The sequence below is a fragment of the Cucumis sativus genome, unplaced genomic scaffold (genome assembly GCF_000004075.3).
Source record: "Cucumis sativus cultivar 9930 unplaced genomic scaffold, Cucumber_9930_V3 scaffold114, whole genome shotgun sequence".
NCBI lineage: Eukaryota > Viridiplantae > Streptophyta > Magnoliopsida > Cucurbitales > Cucurbitaceae > Cucumis > Cucumis sativus.
The window spans coordinates 91,154-114,732 of NW_022279520.1; the positions used below are offsets into that span (position 1 = coordinate 91,154).

Here is a 23,579-nt window from a genome sequence, read left to right on the forward strand (position 1 = left end):
CATTTTACAATATTATGGTTATTTGTATAAATATTTACTAATTTCTTCATTTCTTCTATCAGAATTTCTTCCTCCTTCATTTTTCTTCTTCTTTTTTCTTCTTGGTACAAGATTTAAATGATATTGGTATAATATTTAAACGGTCGGTTGTCTATTTCAGATAGACAGAGATAGTTCACTATTATTAATAAATCATTTAGATTTGGTACAAGATCATTTAGACTTGGTACATGATTGCTTATATTTTTCAAGATCGTTTAGACTATGTACAAGATCGTTAGACTGGTATAAGATCGTTTAGATTATAGTACAATGATATACGATTGTTTAGACTTAGTACTAGGTACAAGATCGTTTAGACTTGCTACGAGATTGTTTACACTGGTACAAGATCGTTTAAACTAGGTACAAAATCTTCTTTTTCACGCGCGTGTGACCGATTAATTGCAGAAGTCTTTTTATTATTATTTGTGTGGTCCCTATGGGCTTAACTCATTTTTTAAAATTGTTCTATAGGTGTAATATTTTCGCGCTTTGTTTTATTTTTGAAAAAACGACTAAAATTTATTAGGTTTTAAATTATGAAATCTAATTATTTTAATATTAATTTGAAATTTATGCATTAAAACCTTTTTATCATTTACTAAATTTAGAATTTCAAATCTCTTACTAGATAAATTCAAACAATTTCGCTCACTTATATCAATTCACTCCAATAGAAAATGAAAAGAAAATAAATTATTATAACTTAATTATATAAAGGAGGGAAATTTTTAAAACGAGTAGATCTTACAAAAAAAAAAATATTTACAATCCATAGTAAATTTTATCGCTGATAGTCATTGATATGCTATAGTGATAAAGACTATCAGTGATAAATTCAAAAATTTTGCTATACCTTCTAAATATTTTAATTTATTTTGCTATTTTTAAAAATACACTTATATAAATAGTAATAATATAAACGGAATAAACCAGAAGAAGAAGATTACTAAAAACCGCAAGTGATAACAAAATGTATAAACAAACTGAAAAAGAATAAGATAAAACCGAATTTGATAAATTGAAAAAGAATAAAGATAAAATTATATAACATAAAACCACGAAGATATTAATCTTTGTTATAATTACGAATAACGAAATAAATGATAGTTAAAATCTCATAACTTTACATTACAATTAAACAGTAAGTGTAAATATCAATTAGTTAAATCTCATCGATTCATATTACTATTACATTCCAAAGGTAACAGGTAACTATATAACAGAGACACTTACAAAAATAGCAAAAGAATTTATGATAACATGATTCATGTTATTACATTTTCTAAATTATAAAAGTAACAAATTTAAAAGCCGATAACCCTCTAATAGCCTCTGATAACCCTCCACTAACACTCTAATAGCTGTTTGATATCACTAATTACTTGTCATATTTGCTATAATCGCAATATTAAAAAAATAGGTAACATGAACGGTTTTTTTCTAAATATTTTTGTCCTCTAATGCCATTTCTAAAACATACCAATATTAGTGGAGAAAAATTAGCTTTCTGATTAACAAAAAAATCTCTTGTAAATCATATAATTCAGTATGAACAAATACTTAGTATTAGAAAACAATTAGAAATATAGAAGAAAAAAAATGCAATTCCAGAAATGGTTTTTACTTTTGGCATGACGAACAACTTTATCATTAGATTCCTATTTCAATTACGAGCATTTTACCGTAAGAATCAAATATACAATTTGTTAGGTAAATTATCAATACTCAAAGTAACATGAGATAAACATGGAAACTCATAAAATAAAATAAGAAGTAACGAACCATTTAGTACACAACGAAAGTTAATCAAAGTACCCTGCGAGAAAAGTATGACAATATAACATCCCATGATAATTACATAAGAAAAGATGTTTGCATGAAGCATCATAACAGATGTAATTCATTACTCTTTATCAATCAAACTAGTATAATACATGTCTAAATCTTGCAAGTTACAAATATTCTTTCTATACCTAATCGTGCAAATGAATATTTCTTGATCAGATTTACTTTCAATCCTGAGGCCATCTTAAAACCGCTCTACCGAGGTTATCAAACATAGTACACTCATCCTTGGAGAAAAGAATTGTACCATAAAAAATTATATTCAAAATTCATCCAAAATCAACTAAGAATAAAGTAGTAAGGAAGTAGGAAAGGATAATCCTCTACCTAATCTATTCATCTCTGCCACAATTTTTTTTTATCCAATAACTCAAAGAGAATCCCCTAATGTACCCTACATTTCATAAGCAATCTAATGAATAGAAAACTAAGAATGAAGTATGAAAAATGAAGGAGGAATTCAAAGAGATGGTGGTGAAGAGCATAACGTTAAAAAGACAAAGGTGGTGGTGAGGGTTGGGCACGACAAGCACGAGGTTGTGATGGTGATGGTGGCGGCAACGGCTGTTTGAAGAAGAGAGGAAGAGCAGTGTGAGATTGAGAAGGGAAGAAGAAAACGTGTGAAAGGGTAGGGCAAGTTGTTTCGAGGAAGAGTAAAGTAAGAGAAAGAATTGTTGATTTTTATAAAATTTAAAAAATAAAAATAAAAATGATCTTAACGTTTAATGTCGGTTTTAACCCAACATTAAACATCCACCTTTTGAAAAACGACATTGAAGTCCATTTTTCATTTTTTCCACTCGACATTAAAGCCCACATTTCTTCTAGTGTTTCAATTAGCATTGCTTTATTTCCTTTCACATATGGTAAACAAATTCATCCGACTAATTACTACTAAACATCCATAGTCTAATAATCTAAATAAAATCTTAGGTTCAAACTCCATCCTATAAGGTTTTTTGTGCTCACAATTTCTGAAATTTCATTTGAAAACAAAGACCACATGATTGAAAGTCTTCATTGTCATTGCCACTTATGCTTCCTACCTTTAAAAAGTTTTTCTTTTATGGTAAACATTTTTTCTATCGCATTATATTGAAAATTTTGTACGAATAGCCTTCATTGGGAGATCCAAATAAAAGATGACGTAGAATTTAAATACTAATTAACATAACCTTTTGATGATGTCAGCTACCTGCAAATTTACCAAAATAACCTTAAATGCACGAGAGGTTAATCGACTTCAACAATTTCTCATCTCATTCTCATCCAATGTTACTTGTTCTCACCCATCCTAAACTTGGTTGTTTGAAAAATTGGAGCCAAAGTAATCAACCATTCCTTTCTCTCTCATCCTTGTTTGTCCATTACTCCTAAAATCCATGAAAAAAGAATTCTTATCCCTTTCGTACATTCCCCAAACTCCCTCTTGATCAAACTAAATTCTCCACCGCTTTATCCCACCCCACTAATCGAGTGGTCCGTTCATTCGTTACCCACAACATTACTTCAAGATTTTGATGAAGGTAACATTTTTGTTCGTTCCCCACTTTCCATTTCCAATTCCGTCTACTTGTATATACGAAGATGTATAACTAAAACTAGAACAAAAAGAGAAAAACTCGACTAGAACTAAGAAAAAAATTTGAATGATAATGCAACCACAATACAAACAGAAAACTACTAAACCAACGAGAAAGTTACATAATAAAAGATCTTTAGATTTACACTACTGAAACTGCTATACTAATTGAACTCTACAATCTAAATAGTAGACATGTAGCTAAAATTGGAAATAGAAAATGTGGGCTATTAATCTGCCATGATCTTCCTAAAAGAATTAAGTTATTTTACTATTTATTGTTTTGGTTATTTAATTTTTTAATTATCTCCAAAATTTTAGCAAGCACTAAGTTAGTGAGTTACTAATTTTTGCTTCCTTTTTAGACTATAAATATTAGTCCATTAAATTGAATAAAGGCCAGAAGTTCCATTTAATTTTTTCTCCCTCTTGGCAATATATCTTAGAAAGTATTTATTTTGTTCCAAGGAGTTTGGGAAGCGAGAGGAGCCGAAGTGGATGTGAAGAAAGACGGAAGACGCGTGCATACATTCTCCAATGCATCCAGAAGACGTGCTTGTACAAATCGCAAGAAGAAGACCGCAAAGGAAATATGGGATAGTCTCAAGACAAGGTACTTGGGCAGTGAGCGGGTGAAGATGGCGAGAGTTCAAACCTTGAAGAGTGAGTTTAATGTTCTTTGGATGAAGGAAACCGAGACGATCGATGAGTTCGCAGGAAAAATTAGCGGATTAGCAAGCAAGTTCACCACCTCGGAGTTGCACTTGAGGATTCATCATTGGTCAAGAAGCTCTCGATTCCGTTCCCAAAAAATATCTTCCCATTGTCGCCGGAATCGAGCAATTGCAAGATCTCGAAACCATGCAGTTTGAAGAAGCAATTGGACGGATGAAGGCGTACAAGGAACGAACAACACGACTTCGAGAAAACAATAACAACAACGATGACAACTCCTACTTACCCATGCCGAATGGAAAGCTAGACAAAAAGGACATAGTGGTGACAATTCTTCGATGAACAAAGGTGGGGATTTGGTGGTACCGATCGAGGAAGATGGCGAGGACGTGGTCGTGGCCGGTCGTGGCACTGAGCGTCAAAATAGTGCGGAGGCACTAGCAACACTGGAAATGGCACTCGTGATAAAAGTCACTTTAAGTGTTTCACTTGCAACAAGATGGGACATTACGCGTCGGAATGTCATGGAAAAGGTCGTGACGGGCTCATATAACTTGTGTCGTCGAAGAAGAACCGGCTTTGATGATGGTCGTGTCCAGGAGGGGACACGCACTAGATGTGATCAGGAGGATGTCATACTACTCAGCAAAAGCGGTTGTTGCCAAGATGTATTGCAATGACAAGAATGGAGAAAATAATGATGTTTGGTATCTTGACAACGGTGCTAGTAACCACATGACTGGCCATCGTGAGAAGTTCCAAGAATTAGATGAAAGCTTCACTGGGAGGGTGAAGTTTGGCGATGGATCAACCATTCAGATCATGGAAAAGGAAGCAGTCATGTTCGAGTGCAAGAACGGTGATCAGAAGGCTCTCCAAGAGGTGTATTACATTCCAAAATTATGTAGTAACATCATAAGCCTCGGACAAATGACAGAAAACGAAAACAAGGTGCAAATGATAGAAGATATCATGAAAGTGTCTGATAGGAGTGGAAGCTTTTGATGTCGGTGAAGCGAACTAAAATCGTTTGTACAAGATAACTTTGAAGACACTCAAGCAAGTCTCCTTCTGACAAGCCTAGAAGATCCAACATGGTTATGGCACGTGAGACTTGGCCATGTAAATTTTCATGACTTGAAGCTCATGGGGAGAAGAAATTGGTAGTTGGAGTACCACTAGTGACTCAACCGAACAAGTTATGTGAAGCGTGCGTGATTACCAAACAAGCCAGATTGCCCTTCCCTCGTCAATCAATATATAGAGCAGGAAGCTGTTAGAACTCCTCCATACTGTTAGAACTGCTATTAATCTGCCATGATCTTCCTAAATAGGTGGAAGAATTAAGTTATTTTACTATTTATTGTTTTGGTTATTTATTTTTTTAATTATTTCCAACATTTTAGCAAGTACTAAGTTAGTGGGTTACTAATTTTTGCTTCCTTTTTAGACTATAAATATTAGTCATTAAATTGAATGAAGGCAAGAATTTCCATTTAATTTTCTCTCCCTCTTGGCAATATATCTTACAAAGTATTTATTTTTGTTTTCTTCAAGAAGAGTGCGTGAGATTTTACAGATCATTTGTTTTAAAAAACCGAAAATGCATGGGAAACAAATGAAAATGTTACATTTAGTGAAAGCTTGAAGTAATGCTCTGGGAGACAAACAGACGGCAACCACTTGATTAGTGTGTGGAATAAAGCGATAGAGAATAGAAGCTTTAGAGAATATGGTTTGAGGAGGAGATTGGGCGGAAGTTTGGCAGGAACGAACAAATGAACGAGAATAAGAGAAAAAGGATTGATGAATTACTTTAACTCAAAATTTTCAAATGGGTAAAATTATATTCGGCAAGAAGGAGTAACGCTGGACAAGAACAGGAATGAGAAATTTATCGAAGTGGACTTGTCTCGTGTGCATTTAGGATTATTTTGGTAAATTTGTAGGTGGTTAACCTTATCAAAAGGTCATTGCTCATTAGAATTTTCTTTGTGGGCCACTTTTCATTTGAGCCTCCAAATGGAGGTCATCTGTACATTTTTTCCCATTAAATTGAACTTTATACCTATCATATATTCTTATTCAATGATGTATATGTTTAGATAAGTAGTTCGGTAATGATCCAACTCTTTATACTAAGCTGAGGTCATTACGATAATAACAATTTTGACAATTTCTTGGAAAAAGAAGAACTAAATTATCATTAAAAAACACCATGACAACATGCTGGAACGAGTTTTATAAATTTTAAAGATAATAAAAATAAAAATATTTAAGCTCAAACGTTGAAAACAAACAATGAAAAGCGGAAGCAAAATGTATATGGCATGTCACGGATCCTTCATGTCTCACTCGCCAGATTTCCTCTACATTTACCTTTGCCTGAAAAATTAAACATAAAAAAGGATGAATATAAAACATACTCAGTAAGGGATCCACTACTGGTCCGACTACGGTGTCTGTTACCTTCTCGTTAAAGTCCTGTAAGAAGGTTACTGCATAACTATTGCGTTCCCAAACAGTGGTCTCGTAGGACACATTGACTCTCAGTGAATCCAAAGGAATCACCCTAAAGGAGAGTCGGGCTGTTTATTGTTTGAATGTACGCTATCCAGTGATCTCATAAGGACACATCTGGGCTCTCTGTGAAGATAAGAAGATCGGGCTGACAGTGACTCCGTCGAATCACTCATAAAAGCTAGTCACACAGAAATACATATGTGGTGATCCCAAATGACACCAAAATGGGATGACTCTAACTGACAAAACTAACAGAACACCCGCATATTTTAAACATGATAACATGATAACATAGTCATAAACATATCAATCATGTCAACCATAACATATCAATCATTCATATCATTCATCAATATCACATATTATGCATCTTAGCTACATCAATGCATAATGGAAAATACATGCAAGCTCCTAAAATTTAATTTGAAGGTCCAATAATAGAATCTCTTACATGAGATTAGCTAAAAATATTCCTTTGGTGACAATAAAAATTATCGAATTAATCCAATCATTCATAAAAGGAAATTTAAGTATCTTAATTAATCAAATTAACTATTGGCTTCCATACAAAAATTCTTCCAAATTAACTTACCCAAAAATTGAGGTTGAAACTAATTCAGTCTTTGAGAAAAATCATCATTTAAAACTTTAAGATTTGCCAAAGGGACTTTCCAAAGGCGTACAGCCAAAATCAATTCCAAGATGAAATACTTTTTTTGTCTGCTTCTCTTCTCAAATTGAGCATTCCAATACCCGTTTATAGACCCAAATAATAATATTTATCATTATTATTTCCTTTTCCCTGTCCCTTTCCTTTTCCTTTTTCGTTTTCGTTTCCTTTTCTTTTCCTTTTACTTTTCGTCATGGTATATATATAACCAATATAATATAAACATAAATTTTTATTCTCATTAAAATTTTCCATCTAATCAACTTTTATTTTCAAAAAAAACAAAAATAGTTATCTTTTCCAAAAATAAAATATTCTCTATATGTTAATCTCATCAAATCGATACAACTTTATTCCTTCAGCGAAGTATAATTATTTTCTTTCTAAACAAATATCTTATCTCCAAAAAATTAATTATCTTTCATAAATAATTAGTTTTTCACGAATAGAATTATTTTTACTATTTTTCATGATAAATATATATATTACTACATATACATATAATTATCAAATCTTTAACAAAAAAAAATTTTACCCTTCAATTTAAGTAAATAACATCCAAATTATTTAAATAAATTTTAATTTCTATAAAACCAAATAATTTCAACAACCTTACTTAAATCTCATAACATAAAATTAAATCAAATTCTCAACAAACACCACGAATTCAAATCCTCTAACTAATTAAATATTCAACCAACAAATATCTAATTAATTTCAATGTTCACAAAATCAAACAATCTTCAAAATAAACGCTAAATTAAACATAATTAAACAAAACTAAGATATAATTATCTCTAAAAATTATCTAAATTTTTTGGGCGTTCCAAGTTCATTCTTTGTCATTTGGAACAAGAATTGGTACATGAAATTACATGTTGGGTAGAAAAAAAGCTTAAGGAATCTCTTTCATACATAGTCGTGTCTTTTATACTTTTTAACATATTTTTAATGTGTTTGTTATAAAATGTCTGGTGTTTCTATATAAAAATTTTAGATCCAGAGTGGTCGTATATGGATAGTAAACAACTCTGTGGTTCACAAGATTCTCAGCTTCAACATTGAAAAAAGTTATGAGATATGATTGATATTGGCATGGAGGGATTGGAATGGTCCTCTCATATGAAAGTTTTGTATCCACAAACACTTTTCTGGTGTGAAGTTCGTTGGAAGTTTTTGAACTTTTGTTTCTTTCAATTTAGTGAATCCTACTTTTAGTTTCTAATAGTTTTTGTTGACTTTAGAAGCCTAGTAGTTTACATCTTTTATTGATGGTGTAAATCTCTTAATTGGAAAAATGGTTTTGGAGTCAACATTGCATAAAAGGGTCGCACTAGTGTGATGTGCATGCCATATTATTATGATATGAAGTACTGGGCGGTAGACAAATTGGTATTGGTCATATCCATTCATTTGTTAAGTTGAAAAAAGTTGTTTGTGTTTATCATTGTGAAAAAAATGTTGTTAATTCAGAGTTGTATCCGTCTCCTATTTATAGGTGAGATTAGCTCTAGTATTAACCAACAATACATTGTTTGTTAAAACATTTTTAAATGATCTCTATAACACATAAAAACTTTATTCAAATCATATAAGACTAACCATAAACACTAAATTCTATTCTTAAAATAATCATAGTAAGTGAAATTCACTTTCTTCCAAATTAAATTTGTAACCAAACATTTTAATTCAAATACAAAATTAGTGTAAGGAAAAGAATGACAAATTGTGATCCTTCATATATATATAATTGGAAGAACTTTTGTTATTAGATATGAAAAATACACCGAGTTGGTTTGAATGAGCTAAATAAATAAATAAATATATATATATATATATATATATATATATTAAAAAAGTCATTTTATTTAAATAATTGTTTTTAGAAAATACAACTTATTTTCTAAATTAAATACTCCCAAACGTTAAACATGTGAGAATGTGAGGAGTGAAGCCTACATATCATATTTCCCCCTTCTTTTGTTTTGTTTAATTCAAATGAACTAAGAAGTATAGAGAAATTTCAATATTTTGTCTTCAGACTCATCTCTGCATCACGTTAATACTATGGTTGTGTTGAAATTCTAAAGAGTATTAGTTGAATTTCCATCCAAAGTAAAGTAATAACATAAACTTACTTGCAACTACTCAACTATTTTACAAATAATTTACAATTGCCCTTACATTTTCTCTTTCTAATTCAATCTAGTTAATTGTAAATTATATATACACACAATAGATCTCTATATATACACATATCCCTTCTCCCTTTCCACCACCACCAAACATCTCAGTCTCTTCTTCCACTGCTCTTCACTTCTCTCTTCCTTAACAATGGAAATGCAACCAATTCCTTCTTGCCTTTCATACGTAACTACTTCGATAATAGCCACTCTGGCCCTCCTCCTCCTCTCCCGCTGTCTCCGCCGCCGTAAACTCAACCTCCCACCTGGACCAAAACCTTGGCCCATTATCGGAAACCTCGACTTAATTGGCTCTCTGCCTCACCAATCCATTCATCAACTCTCCAAGAAATACGGCCCCATCATGCATCTTCGTTTCGGATCATTCCCTGTCGTTGTCGGATCCTCCGTGGAAATGGCGAAGATTGTCCTCAAAACACAGGATCTCAATTTCGTGTGGCGCCCGAAAACCGCAGCGGGAAAGTACACAACTTATAACTATTCAAATATTACTTGGTCTCAATACGGCCCTTATTGGCGGCAGCTTCGTAAGATGTGTTTGATGGAGCTTTTTAGTGCAAGAAGACTTGATTCATATGAATATATACGTAAGGAAGAAATGAATGGTCTGATTAGAGAAATTTACAAGTCTTGTGGTGAAGTAATTAAGGTTAAGGATTATTTGTTCGCGTTGAGTTTGAATGTGATAAGTAGGATGGTGTTGGGGAAAAGGTACACGGATGAATCATCAGAAAGTGGGATAGTTAGTCCAGATGAGTTCAGGAAAATGATGGATGAGTTGTTTTTGCTGAATGGTGTGCTGAATATTGGGGATTCAATTCCATGGATGGATTTCTTGGATTTGCAAGGTTATGTGAAGAGAATGAAAGGTTTGAGTAAGAAATTGGACAGGTTTCTTGAACATGTGTTGGATGAACATAAGGAAAGAAGAAAGGGAGTTGAGAACTATGTGGCTAAAGATATGGTGGATGTTTTGTTGCAATTGGCCGATCATCCTGACCTTGAAGTTAAACTTGAAAGGCATGGAGTCAAAGCTTTTACTCAGGTAATTCCTTCTATCTTGCCATTTTTTCAACACTCTTTTAACGAATTCGTATTTTTTTTTCTAATATAAAATCTATTTTTCTCATTTTTTTTATGTCTTAAGAGTTGTTTTTGTAAGGTGTATTTTTTAAAATAACAAAATAAGTTAAAATATTTACAAGTTATAGCAAAATATATATTTTGTAAAATCTACTATTTTTAAAAATTTCTCTTTTTTAAATATAATTTTTTTAGTATTCATCGGTTATCAAAAAACATTTCTAAAAATAGATAACAAAACAAAAAATTCTAGGTTGAAAATGATGTATATATAGTTTTAATTTTCAAAACTATACCAAACCAAATGTAATATATGAATTAAGTATAACTTTAGTTTACAACCGGTTAAAACACATGTAAAATGATTCATTTTTATTTATAATAGGTATGCAAACTTTAAAAATGATCAAACGAGTTCCTAGCACTTCAATCTTATGCCTAATTAATTAGATTCTTAACATATTTAATTTTTTTAAAACAATAATTGATTAGTTAGATTGATTAATTAGTGTTTAATTTTTTAATGATGTGAACATAAAGTTTAAATTTCATGTTTAGTAACGTGATATTAATTATATATAGAGAGAATGAGTTAAGAATTGAATCGATATAAAATTGAAAATTCAAAAACATGTTGCTAAACTAAAAGCGCTTTTCAAACTATTTTAGGATTTACTTGGAGGAGGAACAGAGACTTCAACAATAACAATAGAGTGGGCAATGTCAGAACTATTAAAAAATCCAAAGATCTTCAACAAAGCAACCATAGAACTAAATAAAGTAATCGGAAAAGAAAGATGGGTAGAAGAGAAAGACATGATTAACTTACCATACATAAACGCCATAGCCAAAGAAACAATGAGATTACACCCAGTAGTACCAATGCTAGTGCCAAGAATGGCTGGAGAGGATTGTCAAATTGCGGGGTACGACATAGCCAAAGGCACACGAGTCCTTGTGAACGTGTGGACCATTGGGAGAGACCAAACAGTGTGGAAAAACCCACATGCATTTGACCCAGATAGGTTCATAGAAAACAGCCGTGTTGATGTGAAAGGGCAAGATTTTGAGCTTTTGCCATTTGGGTCTGGAAGAAGGATGTGCCCTGGGTATAGTCTTGGTCTTAAGGTTATTCTGTCAACTTTGGCTAATTTATTGCATGGGTTTAATTGGAAATTGCCTGGGGACATGGAGAAGGAAGATTTGAATATGGAAGAAATTTTTGGGCTTTCTACTCCTAAGAAATACCCACTTGATGCTGTTGCTGAGCCAAGACTTCCTCCCCATCTTTACTCTTTGTTATGAATCAAGAACTTTGTTAACATGTGTATGGCTTAAATTAAGAGTCTTTATTAAGCTTTTTTATTTGAAATATAAGATTCCTTCATGTATAAATGTATTGGTTTGAAATATGCATTCAAGTTGTATCACCAAGTGTACGTTGAGACTTAATGGAGTTTGGTTGAAGAAAAGCACAAAAGGTCTATTTTGGAAGAGCTCAGGAACAACCTCCAAAGATTTAAATTCAGCCAAGGCAATACTTAATGGAGTTTGGATCTAATGTTTTGGGTTAAGGTATTAAGAGGCTAAGAAACAAGCTTGTAGAAGGAAAGTTTTTAATTTGGTGAACAGATTTTTAGTTATGATCTAATGTTTTGGGTTAAGGTATTAAGAGGCTAAGAAACAAGCTTGTAGAAGGAAAGTTTTTAATTTGGTGAACAGATTTTTAGTTATGATCTAATGTTTTGGGTTAAGGTATTAAGAGGCTAAGAAACAAGCTTGTAGAAGGAAAGTTTTTAATTTGGTGAACAGATTTTTAGTTATGATCTAATGTTTTGGGTTAAGATATTAAGAGGCTAAGAAACAAGCTTGTAGAAGGAAAGTTTTTAATTTGGTGAACAGATTTTTAGTTATGAATTTTTGAAGTTGAAGTTTGAAATTAAAAACTAAACAAGAAAGGCTTAGGCATCTGGGCAACTGCAAAAGTCTTAGGCTGGTGTGGCTAGGAGGCCATGAGTGAAGAAGGGTTATGGGATGAGTAAAAGTGAAGAAAGGCTTGTATAAATGCTATGCCTTATAGGGGGTGTGTCACTCTTACTCGCAGAGCACCTTCTCATTACGTTTGAGATGTGGCATGAAGTCAATCGATATCGCTCCCTCTTCTAAATGACACCAGCTAAACCCTCAACCTTTAACCTTTAAATGAAAATGCAAGCGCAAATGCTAAAAGGCGTAAAAACTTAAACACAACTGGTAGCAACTCTTTTCAAATAAGCAAACTTTACGTAAGTTTTGTACTTTTACAACAAAAAAAAACAAAAAAACATGAAAGAACCCTTTCTTTAAACAAAACCAACTTCAATCTAGCACAACTAAAAGACCAAAATATACAAAGATTCAAAACAACCAGACACATACTAGTAAGACAAAACTCCTTCAACAGACAGACAATGGCGAATCAAGTTTTGAGGACGTGGTCTCTACCTGAAAAGTGGAAAACATTTTTTAAGAATGAGCTAAACAAGTCTCGTGCGTGATAAGTTTTCAAATAACATTTCATAAACCTTTTTAAAGAGAGTAACTTAATTCATAAACCTTTTAATTTAAAAAAAGGTTTCAATCTCAGCCAGACATGGTCTCAAGATTACCTTTCACTTCGAGCTTTCAATCTCAGCCAGACATGGTCTCAAGATTACCTAAGTTCTAAAACCTCTTAAGCTTATGTCCTTCATCTCAGCCAAATCAACATTCAGATGGTCCCAAGATTTCACTTCTCAACTCTTCTATTTTTCATCACGGTCTATAGAAGAGAATGAGATGTGGTGATGGTGAAAAGGGAATGGATATATGTGTATATATAGATATGAAAATTAACTAGGTTGAATTAGAAAGATAAAAAGTAAGGGCAATGGTAAATTATTTGTAAATAGTTGAGTAGTTACAAGTAAGTTTATGTTATTATTGACTTTGGATGGAAATTCAACTAATACTCTTATTTAATTATAAATTTTGTTGAAGTTTCAGTTGAATTTTTTTTTAAACACAACTATAGTCGGACAAAATATTGAAATTTCTATGTACTTCATACTATATTATTAAGAAATTGCATCAAACGACAAAAACATTTTAAAAAAAACAGCTCATTACACAATTTTTTTTATCTATTACGAATATGGCAAAATTAGTGATATCAAACGATTATCAGACAGTAATCATAGAACTATCAGAGGGCTATCAAACGGTAATCATATGGTTATCAATAGTCATCATTTTTAAATTATCTACTTTTACAAATTTAGAAAATATTGTGACATGGACTTTATTATCATAAATGTTTTGCTATTTTTACAAAAGCCCCTAGTTCATTTGATTAAACAAAATAAAATGAGAAAAATATGATATTTAGGGTGTGTTTTGTTTAATTTTGAAAATAAATTATATTTTGTAAAAAAAATAAGAAAAAACATTTAAATAAAAATCTTTTTTGAAACATTAAATTCATACACATGAGATTCACATGAAATTAATATATAGATTGATTTATAAATATTAATTATTACAAGTAATACTTTAATCCCAAACAAGTCCTAATCAACTTCATTTAGAGAAGCAATCACCTCCACGAAATAAAATTCAACCACAAGAAGTGAACCAAAGTTATTCCAAACTTGGAACTTACGGAAAGAAGGCTCAACTCCATAACTTTCATTTCCATCACCTTGATCTTCCAGACTTTGTTTATCCTTTTAAAGATGACACCCATCAGAGATCCGATGGAGTCACGGACCACTCAGCCCATACGGCCACCACCAAAGTTCTCAAACCTCAAGGCATTAGACATTCAATTTCCCAACCTTTCGAAGGGGGGTCCAAAGATTGTGACTCGACGAGCTCTTAGGTTTCAAGGATGATCAACTTATTTGAGAAATAATTATGGAAAATTTAATTAAACATATATAATTGTCCCGTCTCTTACCCTTTTGTAAATTCACCCAAAATCTTTCGACTCTAGAATTAAATGCTAATTTTATTTCATCTTTTAAGTTATTGTAGAGATGAAGATCAAACCTTCCATATTTAGAATAAAATATCATATCAATTGCTTTGTTGAGTTAAACTCACCCCAACACTAACTTAATTAATTATAGTACAATAGGAATGTGGCTTGAAGTCTAACCGATAGAATATCAATTGAGCAATATTTGCATTGACAATAATTAAACGTTAATACTAATACTTGTTACAAGTCTCAATAATCAACAACTAAACGTGCGTACTAGTAACATTGACAAGTCTCAATGATTTATTACAGCACGATACACTTAGTGATATAACTTGAATGCATATTTCAAACCAATACATTTATACATGAAGGAATCTTATATTTCAAATCCAAAAGCTTAATAAAGATTCTTAATTTAAGCCATACACATGTTAACAAAGTTCTTGATTCATAACAAAGAGTAAAGATGGGGAGGAAGTCTTGGCTCAGCAACAGCATCAAGTGGGTATTTCTTAGGAGTAGAAAGCCCAAAACTTTCTTCCATATTCAAATCTTCCTTCTCCATGTCCCCAGGCAATTTCCAATTAAACCCATGCAATAAATTAGCCAAAGTTGACAGAATAACCTTAAGACCAAGACTATACCCAGGGCACATCCTTCTTCCAGACCCAAATGGCAGAAGCTCAAAATCTTCCCCTTTCACATCGATACAGTTGTTTTCCATGAACCTGTCTGGGTCAAATGCATGTGGGTTTTTCCACACTGTTTGGTCTCTCCCAATGGTCCACACATTCACAAGGACTCGTGTGCCTTTGGCTATGTCGTACCCTGCAACTTGACAATCCTCTCGAGCCATTCTTGGCACTAGCATTGGTGCTACAGGGTGTAGTCTCATTGTTTCTTTGGCTATGGCGTTTATGTATGGTAAGTTAATCATGTCCTTCTCTTCTACCCATCTTTCTTTTCCAATTACTTTATTTAATTCTTCGGTTGCTTTATTCAAGATCTCTGGTGTTTTTAATAGTTCTGATATTGTCCACTCTACTGTCACTGTTGAACTCTCTATTCCTCCTCCTAATAGATCCTGAAATTGTTTAAAGATGCTTTTATTTTCGTTTTTCAAAACTGTTTTTTAAATTTTAAATTTTGTATAATATATATGCATGTGTATGTATATTTTTAATATCACGTTACTTAAACATGAAATTTAAACTTTAGGTTCAAATTGTTAAAAAATTAAACACTAAATCTACTAATTAAATATGTTAAGAATCTAATTAATTAGGCATACGATTGAACGGTTAGGAAGTCATTAATAATTTTTAAAGATTACATACCTATTAGAAATAAAAATGAATCAAGTGTTGTAATCTAAAATTATAAATTATGTTACGTTTGGTGTAGTTTTGAAAATTAAAACTATATAAATATGATTTTCAACTTTGAATTTTTTGTTGTTTTGTTATCTATTTTTACAAATGTTTTTATAACTAATGAATACTAAAAAATATATATTTATAATAACAACTCTTAAGACAGAAAAAAATTGAGAAAAAATAGATTTTATATTAGAAAAAAAAAAAAACCAAATGGTGAGTGACACAACGTCCTTAGTAAAAGAGTGTTGAAAAAAAGGCAAGATAGAAGGAATTACCTGAGTAAAAGCTTTGACTCCATGCCTTTCAAGTTTAACTTCAAGGTCAGGATCATCGGCCAATTGCAACAAAACATCCACCATATCTTTAGCCACATAGTTCTCAACTCCCTTTCTTCTTTCCTTATGTTCATCCAACACATGTTCAAGAAACCTGTCCAATTTCTTACTCAAACCTTTCATCCTCTTCACATAACCTTGCAAATCCAAAAAATCCATCCATGGAATTGAATCCCCAATATTCAACACACCATTCAGCAAAAACAACTCATCCATCATTTTCCTGAACTCATCTGGACTAACTATCCCACTTTCTGATGGTTCATCCGTGTACTTTTTCCCCAACACCATCCTACTTATCACATTCAAACTCACCGCGAACAAATAATCCTTAACCTTAATTACTTCACCACAAGACTTGTAAATTTCTCTAATCAGACCATTCATTTCTTCCTTACGTATATACTCATATGAATCAAGTCTTCTTGCACTAAAAAGCTCCATCAAACACATCTTACGAAGCTGCCCCAATAAGGGCCGTATTGAGACCAAGTAATATTGGAATGGTTATAAGTTGTGTATTTTCCCGCCGTGGTTTTCGGGCGCGACGCGAAATTGAGATCCTGTGTTTTGAGGAAAAGCTTTGCCATTTCAACCGAGGACCCGACAACGATGGGGAATGATCCAAAACGAAGATGCATGATGGGGCCGTATTTTTTGGAGAGTTGATGAATGGATTGGTGAGGCAGAGAGCCAATTAAGTCGAGGTTTCCGATCACGGGCCAAGGTTTTGGTCCAGGTGGGAGGTTGAGTTTGCGGCGGCGGAGACGGCGGGAGAGGAGGAGGATGGCCAGAGTGGCTATCCAAGGAGTTATGTATGAAAGGCAAGAAGGGGTTGGTTGCATTTCCATTGTTAAGGAAGAGAGAAGTGAAGAGTAGTGGAAGAAGAGAATGAGATGTTTGGTGATGGTGGAAAGGGAGAATGGATATGTGTATATATAGATATGGAAATTAATTAGGTATAGAATTAGAAAGATAAAAAGTAAGGGCAATTGTAAATTATGTGTAAATAGTTGAGTAGTTGCAAGTAAGTTTATGTATTGACTTTGGATGGAAATCAAGTAATATTCTTATCTAATTAGTATTGTTGAAGTTTCAGTTGAAATTCTCTTGAAACACAACCATAGTTAACGTGATGTTGAGAGGAATGTAAGGACAAAATATTGAAATTTCTCAATACTTTCATACTTCCTTTGATTAAATAAAACAAGGTGGAAAATGTGATGTATGTATGGTTCCACCTTCCCTAGTGGTTAGTTTTTCGAGTTTTGTTTAACTTTTCAAGTATTTAATTTTAAAGATAAAAAAAGTTTAAATAAAATGACTTTTTAAAAAAAAGTTTAAATAAAATGACTTTTTAAAAAATATTTTTTTTACTCCAAATTCAAACAACTCTTAAATTCTTGTTTTTTCATATCTTCCCATTATATAGTATGGATCACAATTTGTTAGTCCTTTACCTTACACTAGTTTTATATATGATTTAAAATGTTTCGAAACAATTTTAATTTGGAAAAAAGTGAATTATTCTAGTACAAAATTGGACTTTAATGTTGGTTAAAAATAGACATTGACTTTAATTATACTAGTACCTATGTTCACACATTATGATTCACATACTGCCATAGGTATTGTCAAGAACGGTGTTTATAATGGAAAAAGAAGACATATACGTCTTAGGCATGGAGCTATGAAACAATTGCTAAAAGAAGGAACTTTTTCCTTAGAGTTTGTTTGGTTTGAGAAGAACCTGACTGATCATTTAACCAAATGATTAACTGGGAAAGTGGTTCTAGATTTCTCAGTGAACATGAGCTTAAAGCCCTTTGGTGATCCATACCACTTGATATTAAGTGGTCTATTGCAATAGACTTGATGGTCCATAGTCCATTTATGTGGATAGTTCTTAAATGAACTTGATATACGATATCAAAACCTTGAGTGGTCCATAATTTATTTGGATAATGATGAAGTTTCGATAGATTTTTTTGAGTGGTTTATTGTGACAAACTTAAGAAGCATATAACGTGATAGTGAAGGTGCAACCACCTTCTATGAAAGAGTTTAAAGGTCTCTTTCTAAAGTTTTCACGTGAAGTTTATTTCATGTGCATGGACATAAACGCACAAATCTATATTGCAGAAACAAAATCGAAACCAGGAATAAAGTGTGTTGTAAAGGAACTCAACTAGTGTTATTGGAAGTTCAAGATATAATTCATTCTCTCTAATAAGGTTGTTGTCTTACTTCACTACGCATCAATTCAAATATTTGAATATTGATGTCTAATCGGATTGTTAGAAATGACATATACACCTTCTCCTTTATCACTTAATATGGAGAGAATTTATTTTTTTAAAGAAAGCGTTGGATTAAAATGAAAAAATTTCCCCAAGTATCTTAAACGTCATAAGGCGGAAATGAAACGGCCTAAAACCTAGGTAAAGTCTTACGTAGACGGACCGTTCACAACCCCAAAGAAATAAATAAAGCTTAAACAAGCAAGTTTCATACTAAACCCAGCCCCCTCGCTGCATCAAAACCTCTCTCAATCACCTCCATCGCTCCTTCGATTCAAGGTTTGTTCATCTGTCAATTCCTTTTCTTCTCTTCAACATTTTCTTGCCTTACGATTGTTGCAATTCCCATTTTATGTTTTTTTTTCTGCTCCATCGCCTCTCACAGCAATATTGGAACGTAATTACCAATTAACCTTTTCGTTTATAATCTCATTCTATTACTCCATTCATCTTGTTCCACTGTCTGTTCTCGTGGCTTTTACAGATTTGTCACATAAATTGATCGAACGCCTTGCAAACAGTTCAGCCTCTTTTGTCATTCAATTTCCCCCATCATGAATGACGGTGGCCCTAGATATGCTGGAAGAGGCCATCCGAATAACAGAGGACGATCTCCTCGCTCCGCCGATCATTTCACTTATCGTCCCCGTCATGTAATGTAACCTTCTTCAAGCTCCACTACTTTTGAAAAGTTTGCACGCATATTGGCTCTAGTCTTTATGTTTGCATTCTTTGTTTGTTCATATAATGTATTTATCCTCGTCTATGGAAAGATCGAGTTAACTGTTTACTGAGTGCGTTTCAGTTTTTTGTTTTTCTTTTTCGTTCATGCATTAGAATTCAATTATATTGTTGACACAATTAGAGATTCATCAGATATTGTAAAAATGTGGTCAAACTTAAGGAAATGCTAAATTGCTCAGTTTTTTGTTTATTTGGACTCATTAATTTACAATGTGTCTGATAAGTTCTTTGGCTAAGAGTTTTGTGTTTAATTGGTCCTTGATCTATCCACGTTTTTTTTTAAAAAATCTCAGCAAGATTGAAACCGTAGGGTAAACGTGAATCATAACATTTAAATTTATATCTATTAGAGGAATTACTTTTTAAAATTTTTGAAAATCAAAGACCTTTTGGATCCAAAAGTCTAGGGACTTGTTAAACTTTTCATGTTCATTGACTTATTTCACACAAAATTTCAAAAACTTGTTAGACACTTTTTGTTGTTGAAGGACCAAATAGACACAAAATTTAAAGTTCAAGGACTAAACTTACCATTTAACTTAAGTAAATTGATCGTTTGTGATGTGTGTATCTCGGTAATGAGCCCAGAGCTTCTGGTTTAATCTGTTTATGGAATTCTGAAATTTATAGGTGTTTAGTTTTGATTCCAAATGAAAGAAATTCAGTGTATGTTAGGAATAGGTTTTTTCTGTTAGTAAGGGAGTAGAATTGAAGGTGCTGGAGTTTATAACTGTACTCTCGTGTTTACTTCTAATCTTTTCACTTTCTAACAAAATGGGCAGGCTGGAGGTGAGGGGTCTTCTGTTGCTGGTTCTTCTAATCCTGGTAGTGGAGCTTTCCGAGGTAGAAGTTCTCACCAGATGTCATCAAGGAATTTCAGGAAGCCTGTTGGACAAAAACAGGCCTCAAGTTCTGAACAATGGCAGTGGCGGCCTCTAAATAGCGGGAAAGATGCATCTCCTGGTGCTGTTGATCTTCAGCTGCAACATAATTCAACGGATGATATGAGCAATAACAATAAACAATTATTGGAATCTATTGCATCAAATTCTGATTGCATCGAACTCTCGTCCTCTTCTGCTCAAAATGTCTCTAAGAGTTTGCATTCTGCTGTAGAAAGAATTCATGTTCAGGGACCTACAGCAGTATGTGGAAGTTATGGTGATTCTTTTCCTTATGATAATTGTAACAGATCAGATGTGGTTGGACAGGAACTCAAGGTTCAACCTTCATTGAAATCCTGTGCAAAAGATGAGAGTTTTACCATACAACTTGGGAAAAGTAATGATGTTTTTAACTCTACAGACTCAAAAGACAAGAAGCCTTCAGTAGACCTCGATTCTTTCGATATATGCCCTCCAAAAACTGGAGGTGTCATGCTGAATCCTTCTTTATTAGCTATGAACAGAGAAAAAGAAATGAGATGAGGCGAGCAATGGAAGGAAATAATGGAATTGTGTTGAGACCAGGAATGGTTCATCTGAAGGGTGGAATTTCCGTCAGGGATCAGGTATGATTTTTCTCTCGCACTTGTTACTCTAGAAACAGTCTCACTCTCGGACATAACTGAATCAGTTCTTGAGTTAAGGATCTTTCCTTGAATCTCTAGGACGGAAAACTCAATCTCCAAGGATAGGATACCACAGTAGCATTTTTCTTTGTCTTGACCAAGCTTTCATGGAGTAAAACGAAATATGGAAGAATATGTACAAGGCAAAGTTTCAGAAAAGGAGTCCAAACACTAAGCACAATTTGACTAACATTTAGATGATGAATACAAAAATCGTGAGGAAATATGATTTATTATCAAGCAAGAAATGGATTTTTATTAGAGGATGATTTGTAGCTTCCACTATGGTCTGTGTTCCATTCACCGGCGGATTTAGTATAGGCCCAGGGGGGGCTCGAGCCCCCCTCAACTTCATTGTCTTTATATAATATGTATAAACAAAACCAATTTATACTTAATATTTCTCAAAACTCTGAATGTTCCTTGTTTTGCTAACTGGTGCTTATCTATCTCTATTATGGTCACTGCAGGCGAAGATAGTAAAAAAATGTCGGGATCTTGGTATTGGAGCTGGAGGTTTTTACCAACCTGGTTACCGTGAAGGAGGAAAACTACACCTGAAAATGATGTGCCTAGGTAAAAATTGGGATCCTGACAGTAGTACATATGGGGATATTCGTCCATTTGATGATACAAAACCACCTAACCTACCAGATGAATTTTACCAACTGGTTGAAAAGGCAATCAAAGATTCTTATGCCATTATGGCGGAAGATTCAACAATAAAAAATCCTGAACGCGTACTTCCATGGATGAAACCGGACATTTGTATTGTAAACTTCTACTCACAAAATGGACGATTGGGTCTTCATCAGGTCTGCAATAATGGTTCCTATCCTCTTCACTTTTTGGATGTCCAACATTTGCATAATTCTTCATTCTTCCATCATAACCTTTGTTTCATTTTCTTCTCATTAGGATCGAGATGAAAGTCAAGAAAGTCTTGATAAAGGATTGCCAGTCATCTCCTTCTCCATTGGTGACTCTGCTGAATTCCTATTTGGTGATCGGAGTGATGTTGATCAAGCAGAGAAAGTTACTTTGGAATCAGGAGATATCTTGATATTTGGTGGGAAATCAAGACATGTTTTCCATGGGGTGACTGCAATTCATTCAAACACTGCTCCAAAAGCACTTTTAGAAGCAACAAATCTTCGTCCAGGTCGCTTAAATCTTACTTTTCGTCAGTATTGAAGGTGTTGTTTTGCTCAGCAAGGGAGGCAAGCCATGAAACAACTCCCTTATAATTCAGTTCCAAGTTTCCCTCTAGTGCTTCGGGAAGTTGGTTTTGTTTAATCTAACACATTACAAAAGTGTCATCGTAATAGATTCAGCATGTACAGAGATTCTTCTTAGTTTCTAATATATTATCATATGGGAAATATTGTGGTTTTTTCAAGAACTTCGACATATTGTGCAGTTCTAATCCTTTGTCTTGTAGGGTGTGAAATTGTGAAGGAATTTTTATTAGGAGTTGCGATTTCTGGAAGGAATTTTTATTACCCAATTGTCTGGAGTTGTAGTGATGGCCCAAATTTGGGAGAAAAAACGAGGTCTGCCCCACACTAACTAGGGAAATTCAAGCCTCGTAAGCTTTTGAGTGAACCAACAAATTACAAATGCGATTTCATTTAATAAAAATACTGACACTTGTTGTAGAATGATACTTGTTGAATCGGATTTCACAATGAGGAGTTGAGACCGTTCCTCTCTAAACTGGAGGAGAGACGATAGAGCAGCTCTATTCGAGTTCCAGAGCTTTAATTGGCCATTGTTGGTCAATCTACTTATACACCTAACACTAATAGATCTTTGAGAATTACAAATAAAACTGCTAATTAACCGTGGATTTATCATAAGTTTAGAGAGCTTGAGCTCCTCTTCAGCTATATGCTCACATAATACCAATATCATTAGTCAGTTAATGTTCACTCCTTTAATTTTCTCACAATTCTAGGGAGCATGGACATTTTTTGGTTTTCAAAAACTGTTTGGGGAAGGGGATCACCTTTTCTAACTCACTAAACTCTGACAACTCACCAAGGAAGGAAAAGCATTGGTGTCAACACACAAGGCACAACTCATCAAGAATGAAAATGCATTCGCATCAACACAAGATGATGAAGAAAGATAATCATCCATAAACATGATTGGTTTTGCAGTAAAAGTGTCGATATTTAACTAAGAGATTGTGGGTTCAATCCATAGATTCAATCCATGTCTTAAAACTCTTTTATGTATTGACATAAAAGTGGATCAAGTTCGAGTAAATAGTCAAAATGATCTATCGTATAGGGATTTTGGTTGGGTACTTTATTCACTTTGTTTTTAAGACATGATATTGGCATAAGTCATCTACGTGGCAACGCAAGTGTAGGCATCCTATGCAAAGAGTTTTGTATATTGCACAATGAAATAATTACTTTTACTTTATAATGTCGTCTACTGTTTAAAACTGATTATTTCAAAGTCGATGACTAGGTAACTCGATCTCAATCCTAAGCTAACTATGAACTCGTGTTTATCAGAATTATTCTTAGATTTGCATGGACTAGAGGAGCCTAAGTTTGTTGGCTTAATAATTAGGCCCTCATTATTTCAACGGTAAAACCGAATAGATA

General features: G+C 33.2%; 1 protein-coding gene and 2 pseudogenes across 1 annotated transcript; 2 read left to right on the top strand and 1 right to left on the bottom strand.

Annotated features, from left to right (window-relative positions):
* Window positions 1-9,281: 9,281 nt before the first annotated feature.
* LOC116405517 (trimethyltridecatetraene synthase-like) lies at window positions 9,282-12,121 on the top strand. The gene is made up of 2 exons (XM_031889490.1): window positions 9,282-10,589; window positions 11,297-12,121. The coding sequence occupies exons 1-2, from the start codon at window positions 9,675-9,677 to the stop codon at window positions 11,930-11,932; spliced, it is 1,551 nt and encodes a 516-aa protein (XP_031745350.1). The 5' UTR covers window positions 9,282-9,674; the 3' UTR covers window positions 11,933-12,121.
* A 2,688-nt stretch (window positions 12,122-14,809) lies between these two features.
* LOC116405516 lies at window positions 14,810-17,262 on the bottom strand (annotated as a pseudogene).
* Window positions 17,263-18,766: 1,504 nt separating this feature from the next.
* Window positions 18,767-22,442, top strand: LOC116405527 (annotated as a pseudogene).
* The last annotated feature ends 1,137 nt before the right edge of the window (window positions 22,443-23,579 follow it).